A 24,072-nucleotide genomic window follows, 5' to 3' on the forward strand; every position below is an offset into this window, starting at 1 on the left:
CACAGGGCACAGGACACAGGACACAGGGTACAGGACACAGGGTACAGGGTACAGGACACAGGGCACAGGGCACAGGGCACAGGGTACAGGGTACAGGACACAGGGCACAGGGCACAGGGCACAGGACACAGGGTACAGGGTACAGGACACAGGGCACAGGGCACAGGGTACAGGACACAGGGTACAGGGTATATAGGGCACAGGACACAGGGCACAGAGCACAGGGTACAGGGCACAGGACACAGGGTACAGGGCACAGGACACAGGGCACAGGACACAGGGCATAGGACACAGGGCACAGGACACAGGGCACAGGGCACAGGGTACAGGGTACACAGGCACAGGACACGGCCAGGCCTGGGCCAATGCTGTGCATCACTGTGTCCTGTCTTCTCACTACTCCCTGTCCACAAAAGCTTTCTAAAAAACAATGTTTCAACTATAAAGAGATTGTAGTATATTGTATAAAACTTAGAGAAAAAGTAAAAGCAAAATATTATATAAACTAGGCAGAAACAAATGAACAAAAATAGGGGAGGAAAGAAGAGAAAGAGGATAAAAAACTATCTTCAAAACTAAGAAATGTGCTGTCCTTATGGGAAAGGAAAACGAGGCATTTCAGACTCAGAGGTTAAAACGCTTTACTGTTTCATAACAGAACTTCCCCAGGCTTCTTAAATCATACACATAATCTTCCTCTATCTTTATACATTATAGAACAAATATATACACTGACTTTTGGCTGGCCCGGAAGTCATTATGTAGCTTGAGAATGGCTTCAAACTTGCAGCAGTCTTCACACCTAGGTCTTCGGAGTTGTGGAATCACAGAGGTGACTATACACCATGTTCTCTACAGCGCAGCTTTCAACGGACCCTCGATGCCAGGATGAAGCAGCCCCACCCAAGGGCACGAAGCCTGGGCACGCTGTGGCTTCTGGACACCTTCTCTTCTTGGCTCTCTCTCTAACAGGGTTAGTACACAGCAGCGGCTTCTCATGTGCTCTCTTCCTGAGCCAGGCATCACCGTGTGCCAATTCCACTTATTTTCTCCAGTACTGTTAAAATTGAAAACAAACAAAAAAATGATTTCATTTACTGTTCATGAGAAAAGATTAAGACAACCATCAACAAAAGTGACTTCATTGCTTTGCTCAATGCCATGCACAAGGATCAGGACTGAACTGACCGTGTACGAGATCCCTGAGGCTTTCTGAGGAATTGGTTATGCGAGAAAATGTTTGGGGAAGGAGCTGCTGGCGCAAGACCGAGATGACAAAATTATTATGAGGGAGAGAAAAAAACTCTCCACCCAGCACTGGAAGGCAAAGCATTCCAAGTAACACTCCAAATAGTGTGCTCTGCATAATAGTGTGCAGATAACTGGACATGTGCCATTTCTTCCAGAATACAAGTGCTGAACTCCGCATTGGTCTGAAAACCAAACCTAAAGCGGTTGTGAAAGAACAAAGCCAGCATACAGCTCAGTCCAAGATGGGTGCGTCCGGAATGGCCCACAGCCCTCAGGCCTACAGTGCCTATGAACTGCACCACGTGGGAACTGACAGGGAGAAATCTGTCAAAAGTTCTAGTATGCAGGCACCCGTGAATCTGCCAAGATCCCTCTGATAGAAGGTAAAGTATCAACTTGAGTAAGAATATAGTAAAATGTTTATTTTATGCTAATGAAAGAAATAATTTGCATTTTCAGAAGCAACTTTAGTATTTTCATTAAAGCATCTTTCAAAGAAATGAACTCTCTAAAGGACTGTCCTTGACACAAAATCACAAGGCAGGAACCAGCATAGGCTCGGTGGGTAATATCTGCAGATGTTTCAGCCCCGACACACACTGGAACTCAACTCTTAACAGGAGCCCGCTCACCAGCAGGAAGTGCACTCTCAGCACAGCATAGCTGCACTGTTGGCTGGGCTCAGGGTGACACTATGGAGAGGGACTGTCATGAAACCTACAAGGTTCTTTTTAAAAGCTTTCCCATAATAAATATTGAATATGCTGGTAAAAGGCAAACTGTAAAGGACCCACACTGACATGCTAACAGTCTGAAGATCCTGGAAGCGCTTCAGAAAGAAAATCCCCATGCGTGTTTATGTATGTTTTTATGTGTGTAAGAATTTTTTTGTGACAGAACAGATGGTCTCAAATGCTTTCTCAAACACTTCAAAAGTGCCTGCTTTGGGGGGGGGGGGGGAAGGCGGGCGAGAGATTAAGAATACCAAGTATGAGAGTTGCTTCCAAACATTCAGCTCCCAACAGTCGTGAAGAACTATTTTAAAAAGGGCGTGAGCAATCCCACACCTAAGATCAGGGACCATCGCAGAAGAAGGAGCTGAAAGGCTGCCAGAGCTGGAGGATCAGGTGTCTGCTCTGAGACCGTGTCTCTTAATAATGTCAGAAGTCACACCCCAGAAGTTTTACCAACCTGACTGCCAAACATGAGCTGAACAGGATGGAACCAATGATCATGCCAACCTCGAGAGGGATGAGCCTACAAGGCCACAGAATATGCCAAGAGCTACATTTAACTAAAGAATGCTGGAAACAAGAGGTGGTTCTTCCCCAGGGAAGAGCACACCAACTGCTTGTCCAGTGCCAAACAGATAGCTCTGAAAATATACATACACTAACACTATATAGACTTAAGAGGTTCTATTTAGTGATAATATATCTATATCTGTATATATATAAATTGGACACCTATGCATAAAATAACAATGAAAAAAGAGGACATGAATTTTAAAGAAAGCAGGGAGGAATATATGAGAACGTCTGGGAGGGAAGAAACAGAAGAGAGAAATATAATTACAATCTCAAAAATAAAATTGTTTATAGTGATACAACTCTGGGGGGAAAAGAAAAGAAAAGACCAAACCAGCAAGTAGAAACTGGTTTTCCTTGAGGCAGATGAGCAGGCAGATGGGGACAGACAGATCGCATGGAAGTGTTTAGAAACCTTTCTTACACAGGTCAAACAGGGTATGTATGAAGGAAAAGTAATGTCCAGGGAGTTTTAGAGGCCCCAGCAGGCAGGTAGAGGACTGCCATCACAGTAATGATGCAGGTAGGGAACCACTGCCTCAGCCACACAGCAAGTGCCTGAAGTGCCTGGCAGCTGAGCTTCAGGGCTGACTGCAGTCAACAGAAAAGCTCAGGCCAGAGACACTCAGGATGAGCTTGACCAGCAGGTGAACCTGTGCTGCTCTACAATTACAGTATTTGCTTCTGCTTAACTATTCTGGACAATTCTTTTTTTTTTTTTTTTTTTTTAGACCAGGCTGGCCTCAAACTCACAAGGATCCGCCTGCCTCTGTCTCCCGAGTGCTGGGATTAAAGTCCAGGCACCACCATACCCCAGCCTGGACAACTCTTTTATGTATCTTTTTTTTTTTCCTGGTGGCTTTTGAACACTTTTTAAAGTATTTTCATTTAAAATTTTAATTTCTTGAGACAGGGTCTCTATGTAGTACTGGCTGTCCTCGTGGCTTTAAATTCACAAAGATCTATTTGCCTCTGCCCGCCAAGTGCTAGGATTAAAGGCATGCAAATTCATGCTGGTCAGTTTGCTTCTACTGTTGATCATCAGAAAATTAGGGAGGAAAAGATGAAATGATTTCTTTTTTATTTGCAAGATAATAATAATAATAATAATAATAATAATAATAATAATAATAATAATAATAATACCAACTCATAACAAACTCTACTCATGTTTAATAAAGTAGGGTTTGAGTACATAGCCATGGAAAAAATCTTTAGTGACAGGTATGGACCTGGACCTCGTTAACTATTGGCCTCAATTTTACAAATGGTGAGTGTGCGCAGGACAACACATGAGCTAATGCCGAGCGCTCACAGCACTGCTAGCACATACAGGAGCCTGATCGGTGGCTGCTGGGTCTGTTATTACTGTTTCTCAGCCATTGTGACTGCTGCCTTGTCGTTCCTCCTCAAATAAACCAAATGCATTAGGAGTACATGTGGGACATGGGCTGGCACATCATTGTTTGTGCCACACAATGAAGAAACCTTAGCTATTTAAACTGCTGCTTAGGGATTTATCTGGCTCTTCAGAGAATTTCTAAACTGATAAAATAAAAGGGGGGGGGGGTTCATAGTGAAGACTTTCGTTGGTAATAGACTCGGTATTTTGTTTTGTTCCGGAAGAAACTGTACAGTGCTATTCTTCAGTCCTAATGGTGAAATGAGTACCACATAATGGAAACTCTCAACGACATCTACAGCATTTCTTTAGAGTTATTTTGCATCTAGAAAAGAAAGTAGGCTGATACCTTGTGTTCCCAAAAGATTGGTTATTATGTACAAAGAGGCTCATTCTTTACCGAGGCAAGACAGAAGGAACTACATATAAAGAGTCTGTGCACCGGGCACCCTAAAGGATGTTAGTGTTCACTTAGAATGTGGCTAGTTAACAGCCATGGCTATATGGCTCCAGTCATCAGGGTAAGCATGATCAGTAAAGCCAGCAGAATTGGGTTTCACTGGCCAATATATACACAGGGAAACTTCAAAAACACAGAGCACAAGACAGAAGTATGGCCCCTGGAGTCACACAATTAAAAACAAAATACAAACACTGGAAAACTCTGCTACTTAGCACAAGAGAACCACAGGGGCCTCAATGGACTAGCTTCCTCTGTTCCCATTTTACAGGCTCAGTGATGATTGACATTTGTAGAAGGAAATAATAAGTTCATAAAAGGGTTTTGTGGAAATGTTTATTACTTATGACATTTAATTATGTGTTGAAAATTTAGTGTATATTTTATTTTCTACTTATTTATTCATAGTACCCAAAGTGGTAGCGCATGTCTAGGTGTAAGACTTAAAGTGTTTAAAGATAAAGTAACAACAATCCTTAAACAAGGTGATTTTTCTCTTCTGGATAGACATTAGCTGACCCTGGCCTTTTAAACTAATCTGGCTTCATCAGAGGAATTTGTTAAGAAAAATTGTCACCTAAAGTTCACCAAGTTCATCATCTGATAGACTCAAGCTTGGGAAATAATTAAGTATTTATATGATTATGCTGGCTAATGTTGTTAATGTTACAATCAAACATACAAACTTCCAAGCAACTGGAACAAAACACATAGTTATTAGCAGTATCACTCTGGCTTCTTGCCTGCTGCACGTGTTTTGAACATGCGCATAAACCTAACACAGAGGAGGTCATACACATAAACAAATATATTTAGAATAAAGGTAAAAGAATGAACAGAAATAGACTTAAATACCAGAAAGGGTTACAAAAAGCTTTTAATATTCAAGATATTATCAAACCAAGAAAACCTACACTAAAACACTCTTCAGGAAATGGCATTAAAGGAGTAGTAAAGAAATAACTAAAGAAACAGAGATGGCTTGGTGGCATACTGCGTGACAGATCCACACAAAGATGCTGAACGTAAGTGAAGAAGAGAGATTCCCTGAATACAGAGAGTAAGGCAAGACTTCAGAGAAGCAGCCTGCATTCTCTGCCAACCATCTTAGTGATGAAATCCATACAAGGGACATAGATCGGAGGTGATCATGCAGGGCCACCAGGCAAGTTGCCTTATACGCCAGAGATGCAGCTAACGTGACTACTGAGCCTCGTCAGTGAGGGGTACACACTGCCTTCCCTGTGTTCTAACCTCCTCTCCCTACACTGCAGTGTTTACCAAAACCCACCAGTGTCTAAGTCCACATGTCAAGACTTCTGTCCACCTAGAAGTTTCAAGGGGTTCTATAAAACTCTACAAGAAATCCTCCCAAGGGGTTCTACAATGCTCCTCTATGTAGAAGTGACAGAATTTCAAGATGTTCCCTTCACCCACTGCTGAAATGTTCCTAAGGTTTGATGGGAAACCAAACCCCAGGATAAGGATGCCAGGCAGTGTCTCTGAGGACTCCTCAGTACCTGGCCAGGGTGGCCGTGCACACAGTCTTGGAGAACTAACTTACCTGGGCAAACTTGTGGATCTGTTCCACCACCGCAGCGAACAGTGCGTGGACGCTCTCGTCGATCAGACTCTGCATGTAGTGCACGGCCTCCTCATCTGACAGGTCCAAGCGGAACTTATCCTGGACCTAGAGAGAACCAGAGACAGCACCGATCTTTTCGTGAAAGGAGTCAGGAATATGTTCTGAGGAGACAGACTCAAACTGACAGAGACATCATTAAGACACCAGGAGTTACGCCAGGAAGGAGCTCTGAGGGTCTTGCTTCCACTCACAGACACTGGTTCCTTTTAGAAACAGAAATGCCACTACTTTAACACCAAGTTGCACTTCATGCCTGAGCATTCTAGCTCAAGGTGAGAGCATGTTAACAACCCCACCCCCACACACCGGGACAGTCAGTGTTCACAGGAACTACATCAATCCCTGGCAAAATAAACAGACCTCCTCAGACGCCTTTCCTACAGACAGCAGCCCCTTGGATCTCAGCAAGGGATTATTTTAATAGGTCTGTAATGTCCAAAGGCAGCATTGTGTTTTTTAGCTTACATTTAAAGGCATCATTCATTTTCAATAGCATTAAATACTAGAAAAACACATGCATCTGTTTTTCCTAAAACAAAAAAAAGCCAGGGTGACTGAAAATCTATTTTAGATGAAACTCCTGCAAGTGGTACATAAAGTCTCTTATTTGATTCTGTGATGGCCCCATGAGGACAGCACGTCTGTCTTCAGAAACCAAGGGTACAGGAAGCAGCCATAGGAACACTTGAGTGGTGAAGATGTGTTTCCAGACAGTCTTATGCCCTGCTCACAATGACTGCACTCTACCCCTCTACTATAAATGACCCACATATGCTCCTTCAGCAAAAAATAGAAGTAGGATTTCCAAGTGGACAAACTACTTAATTTTGTACTTCCTTTTATTCTGACAATACTGTATAGTCATCAAATTCACCTTCCATTACCTGCTTAGCTGCCCCCACGCCTGTAAATGCCCTCGTCTTCTCCGCTAGTTCCTTGACCTTGCTTCTACTCTCCTGTGTCTTCCGTTTCTTTGGTTTGCTTGTACAAGCATGGGTAGGGAGCTTCTTATAGGATTTAACTATAGAACACTAGCTGAAAACGAGAAAGAGGAGGGAACGCAATCGACAGCCACAGCAAGCTGCAGCGTGGAGGTAGACCACTTTGAGCTGCAGCGTGGAGGTAGACCAGGTGCTGAAGTGTGGAGGTAGAACACGTGACTTGATTCCACAGCCCTGGACAGAGAGGCAACAGAAAGATAGACACAAAACGTAGGGACAGTCTGGCACTCTGGAGGGCTTGTCTTTACTGATCTGGTTCTTTCGTTTTGGATTCCACAGAAAAAAAATGTTCTCCTTGAGTGTGACTTTTTTTGCCCTTCATGTTTCTCTGTGGCTGGATATCTGACAACTTTGGTACTATTTCAAGAACACACAGCGGGGGAAAAAAATCAGAAAGCACAAGGATCAAAATAAAACTCTAGCCTAAGTTATCAAAATTTGTGTACTTAATTCAAGTGCCTACATTGAAGGAAAAAATATATAATTGGCACAAAACGTTCTTTAACAAATATGAAACCTTTTAAAAAAAATGGTTTCTGCACAAGTGGTCAGTTGGTGCTGCTGTGCTTGATTGTGCTGGGCCACCTGCCATTGCCCTCCAGCCTTCAGCCTCTTCTCTGCAGTCCATGTCACTTTCATAAACGGGAACCACATGCAACTTGCTGTTGGCTGCGTAAGTTAACGTTTTTCCTCCTGGGCCACACTTCCAGCTCTATCGCTTTCTTTTTGTCTTTTTCTTCCTGCCCAGTTCTTTGGACGCATTCACACGCCCAGTCGCTGCTCACCTGTTTTCCCTAAGTGCATGCACATGTGCAGCAGCGATGGCCTAGCAGCACCTGTACCATCTGAGTGTGCTTCCACTCACTGCTGCTGTATTCTCTGGCTTTGAGTCACATGTGTATCTCTTAACATACACATTCTGGATAGTATGGAACAGAGACTACATTCTGCTGTGTAGCTGTGAAGATCCCATCCTAGTTGGTAGGCAGTTAACCTGGCTGAGCCTACACCAAACACTAAGCACTGTTGAACACATGGCTCAGTTTTAAGCGTATTTATTTACTTATATTTACTCAAACAAACTGGAAATTGCCTTGAAGCTAAAAGTCATAAACTGACATTTTTATCCACTGTGACACAGCCACTCTACTCACATTTGTTGCTGGAAACTCAGTACTGTTTATTTGTACCCTGCCTTACAAGAGGCACTTGCAATCTTGGTCACTGTTGTGAAATAGGTTACTCTATCAGAACATGGAAAGACATCTGAACTTTTACAGTGCTTTCCAATTTTGGGAATGCCTGAAGTGCCTGGTTCCTGAAAATCCACTTGTGACCTTGTACCACAGTAGATCCATTTCAAACATTATATTTGTAACAAACAGACAGCAATAACATTTCCTCAGTGAGTAATTACCAGATGCTCAAATGATCTAAAAGTGTAAGTGAACCAATGCTGCACAGACATTGTAGTCAACCCTGGGCCACACATCTCACGGTGTCTCTAATGGCTGTAACACTGGACAGTGGTCCCCACACAAGTCTTAAACAGGTAAAGCACGGTGTCTCTAATGGCTGTAACACTGGACAGTGGTCCCCACACAAGTCTTAAACAGGTAAAGCACGGTGTCTCTAATGGCTGTAACACTGGACAGTAGTCCCCACACAAGTCTTAAACAGGTAAAGCACGGTGTCTCTAATGGCTGTAACAGTGGACAGTAGTCCCCACACAAGTCTTAAACAGGTAAAGCACGGTGTCTCTAATGGCTGTAACACTGGACAGTGGTCCCCACACAAGTCTTAAACAGGTAAAGCACAGTTTAGCTGGTTGCCGCCATTTGTTTCTTGGTGATAGACTTAGCCCTCACTTACCCTTGGCAGCCCAGTGCCTCTATCTGCACACGGTACGCACACACACTGCTCTCCAACGATGCACACAGCAACCGGAAAACCATTCTACGCTCCCAACCTGCATCAAGCTATACAAACCCCTACCTCTGAACAATGGTGTACTTTCCCCTGCTCCTGCTCACAATAAAAGTTAGTCTTTTATTTACAAAGAACAATTTATTAAGTGTGAATTTAACAAAATAAAACCTATAGATTGGTGTGAAGTTTCTGCAGCACACTAGAATTGTAAGGTCTGAATTTGCTATACTCAATCATACATATAGCTTTAACAATTCTAAGTTTGCAGGATACTTTTCCCAATAAGGCCCTAAAGCACATTTTCATACTAAAAAAGCACAGTGGTTGGTTTAAACTAAGTATTTTTTGTGTTCAATTTTACATGAGCTACTATAACAAGATCTTTTAAGAGATAACGCCAAATCTCCCACACAGCAGCAGCTTTCAGTTAGTGAAGTGTGGACTTCCCTCTTTAGATTTTCTTTATTCAGAAAGTTAGATTACATTGGGTGTGACTCTGGGAGATGAAGGCAGAATAGTCATGACTTAAAGGCTGGCTTCAGCTACACAGGATGCAATCTCAAAATTAAACAAATAAACAAACAGAGCAGAGAGAATACTTTTCCTAGCAACGCCTTAATAATGTAGTCATGAAAATGACTACAGCAAGGAACACATTTGATTCATCCCGATGAAAGGAAAAGGCTTAACTTATCATTTTCTTGCAGGGTTCATTTATCTGTGCTGTAATAGAATACAAACCCAAAATTCCTCAGTGTAATAGAAGAGGATTTAAAAGAATAAGTTTAAAAACAAATGAAAAGCAAATCCCCACCCAACATGGCTCTGGGAGAACCACCACTGGCATCTGCTTAACCAAGACATGGGCTGCTCAGAAGCAAGAGGAGCCTCCCAAACTGCATAGGAGCTAATCCAGTAGGAGCTATGGGTAATCTTACAGGAACCATGGGTAATTCAATTTTAAAGGTTACTTCAAATATAGTCAGCTATTTATAGCTTCTTATAATATATATAATTTCTTTGTTTTAAAGTTTAGTAGGAAATCAATGTCTCCGTTAAATTCTCCAATAGAAAACAATACTTTAAGTTACTGGATAAACTTGGCATCAGAGTTTACAAGTTTCCTTTTAATTACTGAAATAAAGGGAAAAGCCATGACAAAGCAGGGCTGTTAAGCCGTCGTGTTTATACGTGGATCCATTAAATATCTTCACTTTAGTGCCTTCCCCTCAACGCTCTAGAGAGGGCTATTCATTTTAAAAAGCTAGGAAGACTTAAAACTCCTAGAAGATAAGACCATTTTCTCCAACCCACCATCCCTAGTCCCAAAGCTTAGGTCTGTTAGGGAGTGGACGGTTTGTCTAACATGATGCACTCTTCCATAGTAAGAAGTCTTACTTCAGAGCTCCAGGCTTATGGAATGTCCCCTCCACATTTACTCAGGAAGAGTTTGTATCTTTCCCAGTGGGGCCATTCTTGGCCACAGCTAAAATTACTAACATTACCGCCAACTCAAGATGCTGCCCCTATTCCCTTTGTTCAGCTTTATCACCCACTGTTATCTAATAAGTAGGAACTTTTATTCACTTCATTCTGTTTGTTGTCTTTCTTACTACAAGGTAATTTTCATGACATACAGAGATGGATTATAGTAGTCACTATCATGCAAACACCAGTCATGACCTCACAAACAAACCAGCAGCTCACAGACACTGCAGTGAAACAGAAAGCGTGGATACCATTCAGGGAAAGGAGAGCGCTGACACAAACAGTGCAGGAGTGGCACTTTCATCAAGAAGAGCAGATCTGCAGACAACGGGGCCTTAACACAGGCCAAACACAGACAGTGTGTACACATATGCTTCATGCACTTCTGGTTTTTAATTTACTTACTTCGTTTTCTTTCTGTGATATTGTTTCATTATGTAACCCACATGGCACAGAACTTGCTATGTAGCCTAGGCTGGCTTAGAACTCAACACCCTCTTGCCTCCGCTTTCTAATGTGTATGTGTGTTCAGAGGCTTATTTATTTATTTATTTAGCATACTCCCATGTCTGTGGTGTGTGTGTGTATATAAAGATATGTGACTCTGGAACTTTCAGGAATTGAGTTTTGCCTTCCACCATTTAGGCTCTGGGGATCAAAGTCAGGTCAACAGGCTTGATAGCAAGCACCCTTATCTACTCAACTTTCTTGCTAGCCCAAAAGTTTATTATCATATGATTTCAGTACTTCACACATACACTTTAATATTTATAAAGATACATATTATATTTATATAATAAAACAACAGGGATCTATTTGCACACTACTGGATAAGCTTCGGTTATAGTAACAACAAATACTTAATTTTATCAAAATATATTCTTATTTATTAAACTATCTTGACAGTCTTTGTTCCAAGTAATTGGCTTGAGAGCCTTATGACAGTTTTAAGTGAGAATCTCATATAACAGAGCTTTGCTTGGCACACTGACCCCCAGCAACTAGGTAATTGTGTTTACAACTGGCGATGGCACACTAACTCTTGACCTGTGGGGACAGGAAGCTTCCCAAGACAAGCCTCAGGGTGGAAACCTTTGTGCAGAGCCCACAGGGACAAATGGTACACACACTTATCCATACATAACATGCAATGTTCATATTAAAAGAAAGGCACAGACATTTATCTGTAACATGCAGTATTCACATAACAGAAAGCCACACACATTTATCTATAACATGCAATGTTCACAGAACAGAAAGCCACACACATTTATCTATAACATGCAATGTTCACAGAACAGAAAGACACACACATTTATCTATAGCATGTAATGTCTATATTACAGAAGGGCATACACATTCTATCCGTGACATGTAATGTCTATATTAATAGAAGGGCACACATTTATCTATAAAATGAATGTTTAAGTGACACCAGAGCTCTTGTTCAGGAAGTGAAACATGTACTGTGTTATATATAAAAAGAAGAGTTACCTTTTTTACAGTTTTATCTGGCTCAAGAGCAATATCTGGAATGTTGGCATCAACCATCAAGGAGAACAAGTTCAAAATCAGATTTGAATACCTAAAAGAGCAAGAAAGAAAAGGAAAACAAATGAGTCAGAATTTTAGATTTCTTCGTCTTATTGAGAACACTTCCGAAGTAGTGGCAACTGTATCTTTGTGATTACTACTAAGCCAAAGGAAAAGACAGAATGAGTAAATATGCAACTTGTCACTGTACTTCCTGAATTGTTGTTTGGCTCCTTAGAGTGAGTGACTTGTGGGATGATATTTCCCTTTGATTCACGTAGCCATGGTAAACAGATGACAACCTAGGTAGTAATAGGAAAGTATATACTTGTCATCTACAAAGACAGATCTTCAATGTTACAAAACTCTACTTGAAGGAATATCATATTCTTTTTTGTTCTTTCATAAAAAATGTACTTTCTGAAAATGAGGGGAAAGTTAATTTTAAATGAAACCTATAAAAGTTTATTGCATAATATGAAGACTACAGTTTCTCCTTGAGACAACTAGTGTATGTACTCACACTGATGTTATCTGAGACAATCCTTCTCAGGCATCATTGAAACTATCCATCTGCAACCTCTTGTCTGCCCTCTCCTCAGGCATCCTGGGTCACACCTAATCACCTAAGGACTTCTCTACCTCCCAGGAGTGCCACCCTGTGAACAAAAGCTTAACACATGGCTCTTTGTGGGACAGACAAAAGTGAAGCATCTATCAAAAATGCTACAGTTAACATCACGCTCAGCTACAATAGACTAAATACTGTAGTAGGGTCCAAGGCAGGAGCATCTGCTCTTAATATTGTTATTTAAATTAGTATTAGATTGGTATTAGCTGTTCCAACAAACAGAACAAAGCAAGAGAAATAATTACAGACAAATAAAAAATAAAACTGCTGCTATTTGTAGATGATGCAATACTGTAATAGCATGGTAAGGTTAAAGGCACAGACCCTGTGGGTTGGCCATACCATCTTTCTTCATACTCTGGGAGGGAATGCAGGCATGTCTTGCACTAGGAAAATTCCCTTAGCACAGTTAGGTGCAAAATATTGCAAGAGCCCAGCGATCCTGTTGCTTTAGACTAACTGTCAGAGTTCTCTTTGTGCTCAAGCACTTGGCTTTGTTTTTTGGTTTTTTTTTTTCCCTCATAAGTCATATAGTCTTTTTAATCAAACCATGATGAAAGAAGAATAGACTGACACTGAAAAAGAAAGGATGGAGTAAAACCATCCTAGTCTAAAGCAGAATGAGTCATGAAGCATTGAAGAGATAAAAATGAAACCTCAGAATCATCCTGAACAGCATCTAAAACTGAAATGGAGAAAGTGCTAGAGAACAAAATGGCTGGAGGATCATGACTGTCCCAAAGCCAGCACAGCGGATGCAAGGCTGCTCGCCACTGCCTCCAGGGAGAAAGGATGGAGTAAAACTCCCCCTGGTTAGCGTACTCTCACACTCATAAGGCCAGCTTATTAACTGGTAGGTTACAGATGTGACAATTAGGAGGAAAGCAAGATATGCTTTGATGCTGGAGTTTTTATTATAATATACAGCAAATGTGTGTTTAAAATGTTGTCTACAGTGAGTGAATACAATTTTAAAATGTCATTGTCTTTCTAATAAAGGTCTAACAGCAAACACACATTTCCACCGCTGGTTCTAGCGTGCTGCGAGAATCCCAGCAACCCCTCACCTGCGCAGGTGGAGGAAGGCTGTGTAACACTGCTTCCGGAACTCTTGGTACTGCTCACTCTGGGTGCCACCCATTCCTTCCACCATCTCCTTGTTCAGCTTCATTGGAGGAGGAAGAGGCTTTGGATCTCGGCCCAAAATATACCCAAAATCTATGTGGAAGAGTTTGCCTGGATGTAAAAAAGAAACCCAGTCATGTGTACAATTACCTTTGCAAACCCAGAAGATGCTTTTGCATACATCTCTTAGAAGTGCCTTTTTGAAAAAGATTAACTCATTCATTACATTACTCTATATCTTCAAATATGCCATCCAAAGCACAGTGTAGTTCAATTCTTGGAAATGAAAAAACAAGCTTAAGATCGTCCCAATTAATATTAATTTAAATATTAAAATCTAATGTCTAGAATTGCACAATCAAGGAGGAAACATCTGGAGAGCTCTGAAAAGAATCATCATCAGAAGACAACCTCATGTATACTAAGCTTAGATGAACTGCTTTTTCTCTCCATAGGACAACCACTTGTTTGATTTTAGTATTCCTAACACAAAACCCTGGCCATTATGAAATTATGACTGTAAAAATAATCCTCCAAATTTCCAGTTATGGTGTTGGCTTATTCTTTCTGCTTTCTAGCTGGAGACTGAGAATCTGATCCCTGTACCGATGGCCACCAAGAGCCGAACACAGCTCCAGTTCCTCCTAGAAAAGTCTTAGGTCATTGCAGAGCAGACACATGGGGATGAGATCCTTCCGCTGGTGGTGATTCACCATGGAAACCATGAAGCACCTAGTGAATGACAAGCTGCATGAGGCTCGGCGTTTTAGAGTGAATTCTGAGAGCAGAGACTTCGGACTCAGCACTGCTAACTCTCAGACCATCTTCTGGCACACAGCAAGTACCAGCCATCGAGTGAAGGAACCAACTGGCTTAACAAGCCAACTAAAACCCTCTCTAGGGCAACTGACTTATTCTGTCATGCCATGCATTATGAGCTGTTTTCATGTGGAAATTTATCATCTACCTGATTTTTCCTATCAAGGGTACCAGTCTTGCCTCAGTGTACTGAATTTACTGACTGTGAGCACAAGGGATGCTGTGCAAACACATTTTCCACACTGACTACTGCTTAAGATGCTGGCCAGGACTTCCTGTTCACTGCTTTTCCTGAATACTATCACAGTCATTGTGTATAGTGTGTATATTGTGTATATCACAGTCATTGCAAACTGACATGCAGTCACTGCACAGTCATATACACACTGTGTATAACACAGTCACTGCATGCCTCCCTATGATCTTAGGGTCTTTGTCACTGTGAAGGAAGGGTCATTAAAATCAGTATAATTAATCAAAGTACAAAAGAAACCCTATCTGCTTGCAACCTTGCTGAACCCATCCTAGTGTCACCTACTAAATTATAATTGGCAATTATCTCAGATGTAACATCAAAAGAACACTGGAACACAGAACCTGGCACACAGTAAATGCTTGAAAGGCCAGTTGCCACTATCAATACACACACACACACACACACACACACACACACACACACACACACACACAGTAGATGGTCAAGAAAAGCTAAAAAACAAACAAATAAAACCCTTAAGGCAGGGGTGACTTAAAGTCTTAACTTGTTCTGAAAAAGGAGGAAATAATTTAAAATGATAGGATTCATTTAAAATTAAGTCAAGCCATTTACCATGCAATAATCAGGTCTCTTCAGTAGCTCATAAATACTTATCGTAAATACTTCAAATAACATGTAAATATTAAAACTATGAATTTCTCTCAAACATAAATCTTGAGGCTGGCAAGCTGATCAGCGGGTAAAGTATTTGCTGCCAGGCTGATGATCTGAGTCTGAGCACTGGGGCCCACATGGAGGAAGGGGAAAAGAGACTGCAGCGATCCTGCTCTCAGACCTCCACGTGCACACTCCGCCAGTAAATGAATGATTTAAAAAAAAATGTTAATAACAGCCACTTTAAAGATGTCTGAGCATCCAAACCTGACTGTACCTGAGACTCACAGATGACAGAAAATAGTACAATTAAATACTAAATAGAGGCGCCACCTCCCTTTCTGCAACTTTTAGGTATCTTTATCAGAAGAACAAACTCAGTGATTAAATAAGTTGGACATTTTCAGGCAAAAGAGTAAGGGAAACTGTGCTTGAATAGCTCAGCCACACACATCAAGTCTGGGAAACAGACCTCAGAGTAAAGGCCATGGGCGGCGAATACCCAACTTCCCAAGGGCACACAGAATAAACAGCTGCTACCGAGAAACAGTTACACAGAAAAGCCAACCTCTCTTTTACTGTGTCATTACCCTAAGCTTTTCTCTCAATAAGGAAGCGGTCCAATCATGTAGGAACTGGTTTGTTTTTGAAGGCTATTTCTGGTTTGGATGGTACAAGTGAAAGACAGTGAGTTACAGACTGAGACACCCAGACATCAGAGAAGGGAGCATGCACTGTTGCAAAGACAGACCACTTCGGTAACAGGGCATGAGGCTCTGCAGCCTAGAGCACATTTGCTCAGCAGTTCCTACCATGCTAAAGACAACATTTGAAAACATGTTAACTCATCTTTCTCCCCTCCTCTACTTATAATGAGGCAGTAAGAGTTCGAAATTAAGCATCATATTCTACTGCTATCATCCTGAAACCTGGGAAACTCCTAGTACCAGGAACTCTCATTGGATCTGTTTTGCTCTTAATTCCAGTTATAGCCCAGACAATGTCAAATGCTGCTGATACAGGAAACTTGCTTCTGGAGGCTGGAAAGTTATTAGGAGAAGCTGTTTGTAATTCCTTTCTTCCCTTCTTTGATCCTGTAGTAAACAGACAATAGAGACCATTTGAAATCCATGGTGGTGCTTACTGCTTTGACATGCCTTGTGACTTCTGGGTCTGAGATTGATATTGACAGCATAGCCATTCTAAATGGCTCCAGCTAATGATACTGACAGAGTGGCTGGCTATGCAGATGCTCCTTCAGCTATGATGGGGATTACATCTCTGCAAATGCACCATGAAATGAAAATATGAAGAATAAAAAATTCATGCACTGAATCTAACGTGCAAACCCCACACTCTGGCAACCACCGAATGCTACAGTGGGCCAGCTGTTTATTCTCAGGGTCACACAGATGTCTGGCAGATGTGTCTCTTTGTTGCTGCCCAGCAAATGGGGGATTCATACAACTAAACATTCAAAATGCACTTTTATGACTGTACATCAATCACATTCATTCAGAGACAGTTGGCACTTTGAAATTATTTGGCAGCATCAGAACAGACAGTTCATGTGGCAGCATATAGCTAAGCATTTCCACAGGGGCCAGACAGCCCAAATTCACACGCAAACACTGTGAACAGCACAAGCGTTCAATTGTATATTTGTTTATTTGACACATTAATGTCATTAGATTAAATTTTACTAGTTTGTAAATAAATCTGTTTTTATTTTATCACTATGTAAAACTATTCACACAAGAAGTCAATACCAGGTTTATATTACACACTGTGGGGCCTTCGTGTCCACTTGAGAGACTAACATCTCTTAGAATTGAGAAATACACTTTTAGAGGCTAGGATTCAGTGGTAGAGTATATGCATAGAGGTTTAAAGACAAGGTTTAAATCCAGCAGTAAAGCAGATGAAAAAGACACCTCTCTTAGAATCCCAGTTTCCCTCTAAACAGGATGAAAGGGTTTAGGAAATTCCTAAAGACATGAACTTTTCAAACAATAGACAATCAGTTTCAAAATAAGGCATCTACTACCTGCAGTGCTCAGTGTAATAGCATGTTTCCTAACCCTTACAATCCAAGGTCATCGTAGGGCATCGTGATGAGGATTTCATAGCTTTCCCTCTAAGTGCCACCCTCTGCCTAAGCTGAGCACCCTGCTCTTATGCTTCACTCCCAAGGATGAAGACGTGAAAGCTGACAGTGTTAAAGATGAGACAAGCTCTCCCTAACCACCCTGCATCCCACAAGCACGGCTCTGTTCCCACTCGGGACGCAGATGGCCAACCTGATCAGTCTTCCTCAGCAAACTCTATCATTTGTGATGTGTAATAGGAAACCTCTTCCAGTTTTCTTTTCAATATAAGCATTACTGGAATTCCAAGGTCAGCTGTTTAATCACTGCTTGTAAATGAATGTTATACTATTATCCTTCCTGTAGGAAAACTCTAAGGGATTGTGAGGTTACGGCTCAGAGGCAAGGGGCATGTGGCTCTAACAAGGAAGCATGGTTAAGTTTTATAAGTTCAAAGAGCCATGCATTTTTAAAAGAGGCTATCAGTTTTAAGAAAATTAATTCTCACAAATACTAGAGGCCATTTTTCTTTTTGAGAACTATACTTATTGTAAGAAAGCACAAAGATTTAAAAAGTGTACCTTATAAAATAAAAAAATTAAAAAAATCAAGACGGAGCCAGGCATGGTAGTGCACCCCTATGATCCTGGCATTTGAGGAGACAGGCAGGTGGATCGCTCTAAGTTCAAGGCCAGCCTGGTCTAAAAAAAGTCCAGGATAGCCAAGGCTAAAGAGAACCTCCCGCCCCCCCCAAAACAAAACAAAACAAAACAAAACCAAAAAAAAAAAAAAACAAACAAACCAAAAAACAAAAACCCACCCCAAAACGAAAACCAACCAAACAAACAAACAAAAAGAACTTCCAGAAGTGTACAGAAGTGTAGTCATAAATAAATCTCTCATCACATGAGACAAGATAAAAAGTGTGACAAAACAAAGCAGTTACCCACTTAGTTCCTCTATTCCTATAAAATACAGTAAATCAGGTGCTAAGTATTGTTGAATAACACAAACTTATTCTAAGACTAACTTACTGTAACTCTTAAATATATATTACTAAAATTAAACATACTTACTGGCATACAATGTGAAATTCACATTCACTCTGTCCCACGCCGCCTGCATCCCTGCTATTTCTCCATCCTCTGCAGCTCCCTGCTCTGCACTTCTGACCTCCCAGGAGTCTGTGTGCCTCACCTCTGGGGCTGCCCCTCTCCTCTACTTCATAGTTAGTGCAGCTTCTTTTTGTATGCAACCATTCTATTTTCCCTTAATTCCTTTATTTCTTTCCTATATGACTATATCTTTCTTGCTGCTGTAATAGTAAACTCAATGGAGCCCAAAACCACTGTAATGAACCTCAGGCTCAGGCAGGCTGTACTCCCACACAGATAACACACTAATACCAAAATGTCTATTAGATGGCGTCTCACCCACAGCTAAGGAAGCCCTTTTACAGTAATGGTTTTCTAACAAAGAGTAAGGATATAAATTCAAATTAGCACAGACATCCTAATTATCCACTAATCGTTCCCCTTCAACTTCAGATGAGCTTCTTCAGAACAGGAACAAGATAAACTAATGAAACCATGAGCAACACGGATAGCATACCTGACTCAACCACAAAGTTCCCCTGCAGAAGAAAAAGCCTTAACATGCTACCCGTTTTGAAACACCAAAGTTTACCTAATCTAATACAAATAAATTATCACACCAAATAGATAATCAGACTGGGTGTTTTTTTTTTAAATAAGCCACTAAGCTCTTGTTAAAGCATCATTTTTTAAAAAAAGGAGGAGATAAAAGGAAACATTAAATATATTAGCTAATTTATCTCTGAAATTATGAGTCCAACTAACAGGTTAAGCCAAAAAGGCATTCTTATCTCAGTCAGAATGTAGCCTAGCTCACCCTTGACGAAAGCCTACAGTGCTGAGAGCAGCAGCACACCTGGACCATACACTCCCGTCAGTCTCACACAACCCCCAGGAGGATAGGGTTCTGTCCTTACTGTGTTCAGCAAAGGAGATGCAGATGAGGTAAGCAGCCCAGAGTCATCGGACTTTCACTTCAGAGACAGATGCCTTCTCTGTTATGTCAGCTTTTTTGTCTCAGAATTTTTAACAAAGTTAATTACACATAAAACTAAGGAATAATAAAAAAGATCAGGACAGAAGATGTTCTGAAAAACCATCCCACGAGGTCAGTGAGGACAATGTTAAGCGAGATTTCTGACAGAAGCCTCGAGTCACTCTGAAGACCTGAGACAGACACAGAGGCACCACTGGTTTCTCAGGAGTGGTGGGCTGTTTGAGGACCTACAAATAAGATCTCATTTAGTTAGGATTCCCTAGCATCCAGTGTTCACTTCTATAGCTTTGTTACACTCTATATATCCTACGCAACATAAAAGTTCTTTGGTTATTTTGATTACCTGCCACAAATTTTCAGAAATAAAAAAATAACTCTTTATCAAAAGTTATGATAAAGTCAAACCTCATTTCCCTTGAGACCTGAAGTGGTGTAATGAGAATTTCTCCCATAGACTTATGCTTGAATGCTTGGTCCCCAGTTAGTGCACTGTTTGAGAAGGATCAGGAGGTGTGGTCTTGTTGGAGGAGATGTATCCCTGTAGGTGAGCTTTTAAGTTTCAAAAGCCCATGCCAGGCCCAGTTTCTCTCTGCCTGCTGTCTGTCAATCAAGATGTAATAAGCCCTTGGCTCCAGTGCCATGCCTGGCTGCCACCATACTCCCTGTCATATGGTAATGGACTAACCCCATGAAAATATAAGCAAGACCTGAATTAGACGGTTTGTTTGATAAGAGTTGCTTTGGTCACGGTGTTTCATCACAGGCAACAGATTAATAACTAAAGCAAGTCCTACCATGACTGATCACCCTACTAAACTATGGTTTCATCCACAGGCATCAACTCTGAATAACAAAAATCTCCCTTTAAACCTCATACCAATTTAAGTTTGTAGCTTCCTACTCTCTCCAGGTTTGTATAATTATTCAGTAGCAAGTGAAACACCATTTCAATCCCTCAAAAGAAAACACCCTTATAACTGACTATGAGGCTTTCGGATAAGGGCCTTCAATTTTATGATGGGTACATGGCGCCCTCTGCTGCACAACTAAGGAAACACCCAACAAGCTAAAAGTACTCAAACCAAGAAATTTGGGAGGAGTCTAAGTCTGTAACTCTTGGTTTACATTTTAGCATATTACCTGTAAACATCACTTTAATTCCCACATTACGTGAACCACCTTAGTTCATAGGTGCCTAGAGTCCCTAGCCAGTCCTTCCCTGGTCTGTCTATATGGCCTGGGGCATCAGTGAATTAAATCTGAAGCCTCAGGCTTCTCACATCAGGGAAACAGAGATAAAGGGGACCTTTACACACAGCAATCATCAAAACAGAGGCTCACTCAGACCTCTGCCATGCTGGCAGAGAGAACAGAAGTGAAGGGGCACTGTGCATCAGCTGTTGAGAGACGAAAAGGCAGCTATATAAGAGAAAAGTTCTAAGTTCTCAGTGTCTAATAAAGTGCAAGATACATGTTCATGGCACAATGGATCAAAAACAATCAATGGAAGATGATTAAAATGAAGCATTTTAAAAGAACTGAAATATACTTCCTGCAGTGAACCAACAGTCAAAATTCCTGTTGTTAGGAGACTCAGCTATGATACTATTTATAGATAACATAATTTAAAATGGCCTTGAAACATTGCCATCTGCCAAAGCAATTCTTTGTTTTGTTTTTGTTTTTTGTTTTTTCCTTTAAGACAGGATCTCACTGTAGAGCACGATGGTTTGGAACTTACTCTGCAGTCCAGGCTGCCTTATAGGCTCCCGAGTGCTGGGAGCCAAGAGTGAGTTATCACACCCAGCTAGACATATTTGGCTCTATTTCTAATTAATTTATCTAATAGAGAAGACTTAAGATGCTTCTGCAAGATGTACCTGGTTAAAATAATTACTGGGCAGATGAATTTTAAAAAACAAACAAACAAACCTGCTCTTTAGAAAAAGAATGTTTTTCATTTACATTTCATAGAAGTTTGACATCTAAACACAAACTTAAGCACCCTCTGGTGGAAACTATTGTAGGCTTAAAACTGTAAAAAATCACAATCTGATTTCTAGATCTCTGAAACCTAGGTGAAACAAAAAGCAAAAAGACCTAGCCAAACTAAACTAAACCAAAAATGAGACGGGTGACTATCCTCTCCAAATTAACCCCTAACGTTAACACACACCATGGAGATCACCTCTCACAATACAACAGCTGTATGATAACACCAAAAACTGCTATTCTGTTTTATTTCAAGTTTTATTCTCTGAGTTTTCTTCTAGGGGTTTCAGGACTTTTTTAGTTATTATTTAAGGCTCTTCATACAATATTTTTTTATCATATTCTTTCCCTCCCAGGTCCTCTTTTCCCTATAACCTTTCTATACACTCAGTTTCCTGCTTTCCTCTCTCACCTCTGACAACCAGATGGTATCCTTTGGGCTTGTCTACTAGACTGTCTTGTCTTGACAGGAACATGACATCCCAGACAGGAATTCAATCACAAATAAATTTCACATACAATCATTCAAAATGGGTATGTGAAATTCTGTTACAGTATGTGAGTTACCAGGGTTAGCATATTAATAACTGGTCAGACTACATTCAACTATTCCATTATATTCTGGCCACCATAATCGGAAGAATGCTAAAACAAAAAAATGTCTTCATATGAGAACAGATGGAAAAAGCTAAGGAAACGTCAGTTAGTTCAAAGCAAGGACTACAGGAACAAGCAGAGATGTTTAACTACCCATTACTCCAACCCTGCCATCCTGCATGCTTAGCTAGGTGCTGCCTGCAGCTCCAGAGGCATGGTGCTAACTGACAGGCAAGGCCCCGGCTCGCAGGCCTTGCACCCTGACTGGAGATGCTTCAGTAGTCAATGAGGCATCTAACAGGTACTTAAAAAGTAACAAAAACAAAAAACAAAACAAAACAAAAAAGCCTGTTGGAGTAAATAAACACCATCAACTAACATAAAGAAGACAAAATGAAGTGGTAAGTTTAGAGGGACAGAGGACAAGGCACCTGTCAGACAACTGCGGCTTTGCTAAGAACATCCTAATCCAGCTGACACAATAACCAATGTCTGCCCTGCAAAGGTTTGACCAAGGAAGGTGCCTTGAGGTGGCAGTGATCTCACGTGCAGACAGAAAATGAGGCGGGGGATTTTATGTTGGTGGCTTCAGTAAGGGACGCTGAATATGCAGAACCGGCATGTTACTGACGGGTCCTGGAGCTGAGGAACAGACTTGCGAATGATGGTAAAGCATGAGATGAGGCCAGGACAGGTATCAGTGGCCTCTGGGCCTGGGCTGTTACCTGCTGAAGGGGGAAGGGAGGGGAGGAGCATGGCTGCAGGGAGGTATCATGAATACAGTAGCTGGTATACGTGGCTATTACAAGCTAAAGAAATGGAATGGAGTGACATCTCGACCTGTAGGGTTAGAAAGTGTATTTAGAGGTCGGGGGCTAAGGTCAGGCAGGTGGCGTCAACTGGAATCCCAGAGAAAACTCTAAGAAGAGACAGACAAGCAAACGGGTTAATACACGATCAAGAAAAAGGGAAAAGGGAATGATTTTCACTTGTACACTATGGGGAAAGGAGACCGTGAGACAGCTGCTGAGGAGAGGAAGTTGAGGGGACCGGAAAAGGGACAACTAGGCTAGAGATGCTCAGTAAGGGTCTGGCTGCCTATGTGCATCTGCTTTCTACACAGCGGCTCCGCACACAGAACAGACAGGGGGTCACTCACAGGTCCCTGCTCAAGTGCTCTTACTCAGGCTGGGCTTCTCCCTAAGTGCCCTTCCAATGCCTCATTTTAAGAGACTTTAGAGGACTCTCAAGCCACTGCGGCTCAGCTCTAACAGGCACTTTCCGTGTGGGCCCAAGGACTTCAGCTGGACCCTCTGGACCCATGGGGAAGGCAGAGAACTGCTTCCCCACAGCTGTCCTCTGAAATCCATACAGATTTGCCACCACATGCACATAAACATATAGAAGTGAATTAAAAATTTCAAAAGCACCTATACTTTATCAATAAGTAGGTAACTTATTTTAATAATAAGCTGATTCTAGAACAAAAGAAAAATCACCACATACAAAAGTCAATCTTCTAATGCTACTGGTTCGTTACCTGTTTTTGTTAGGAGAAGGTTATCCAGGTGTCGGTCTCCCACGCCGAGAATGTAGGTAATCACACAGTATCCAGCTGGAAGACAACGGGGTTGGCAAAGGCACACTCAGCACAGAGCTCCCACACTCCACTGACTGTAAGAGTAATCTGTGCTGTTGTAATTCCTATGTGGTTTTTACTGTCTCCAATTTCCCCACCGATGTAAGGAAGCTGTGGCCTCCCTGGCTCTGTCAGTTATATACTGAACACTAGAGAGATTAGTATTTGCAACAACAAATCTTAAAGAATTTTTGTCAAATTAAC

At 41.4% G+C, this 24,072-nt stretch overlaps 1 protein-coding gene across 1 annotated transcript in view; it reads right to left on the reverse strand.

Moving 5' to 3' along the window:
• Positions 1-624: 624 nt before the first annotated feature.
• PIK3C3 (phosphatidylinositol 3-kinase catalytic subunit type 3) overlaps positions 625-24,072 on the reverse strand; it is an 83,900-nt gene continuing 60,452 nt past the window's right edge. The window contains exons 21-25 of the mRNA XM_084780870.1: positions 23,770-23,844; positions 13,715-13,883; positions 11,978-12,068; positions 5,985-6,110; positions 625-1,057 (exon numbers count right to left, since the gene is read on the reverse strand). Of these exons, the coding sequence (XP_084636996.1) occupies positions 1,043-1,057; positions 5,985-6,110; positions 11,978-12,068; positions 13,715-13,883; positions 23,770-23,844 (476 nt within the window). The 3' untranslated portion in view covers positions 625-1,042. The remainder of the gene's footprint in view (positions 1,058-5,984; positions 6,111-11,977; positions 12,069-13,714; positions 13,884-23,769; positions 23,845-24,072) is intronic.

This window comes from Acomys minous, assembly GCF_964271855.1.
Source record: "Acomys minous genome assembly, chromosome: 4".
NCBI lineage: Eukaryota > Metazoa > Chordata > Mammalia > Rodentia > Muridae > Acomys > Acomys minous.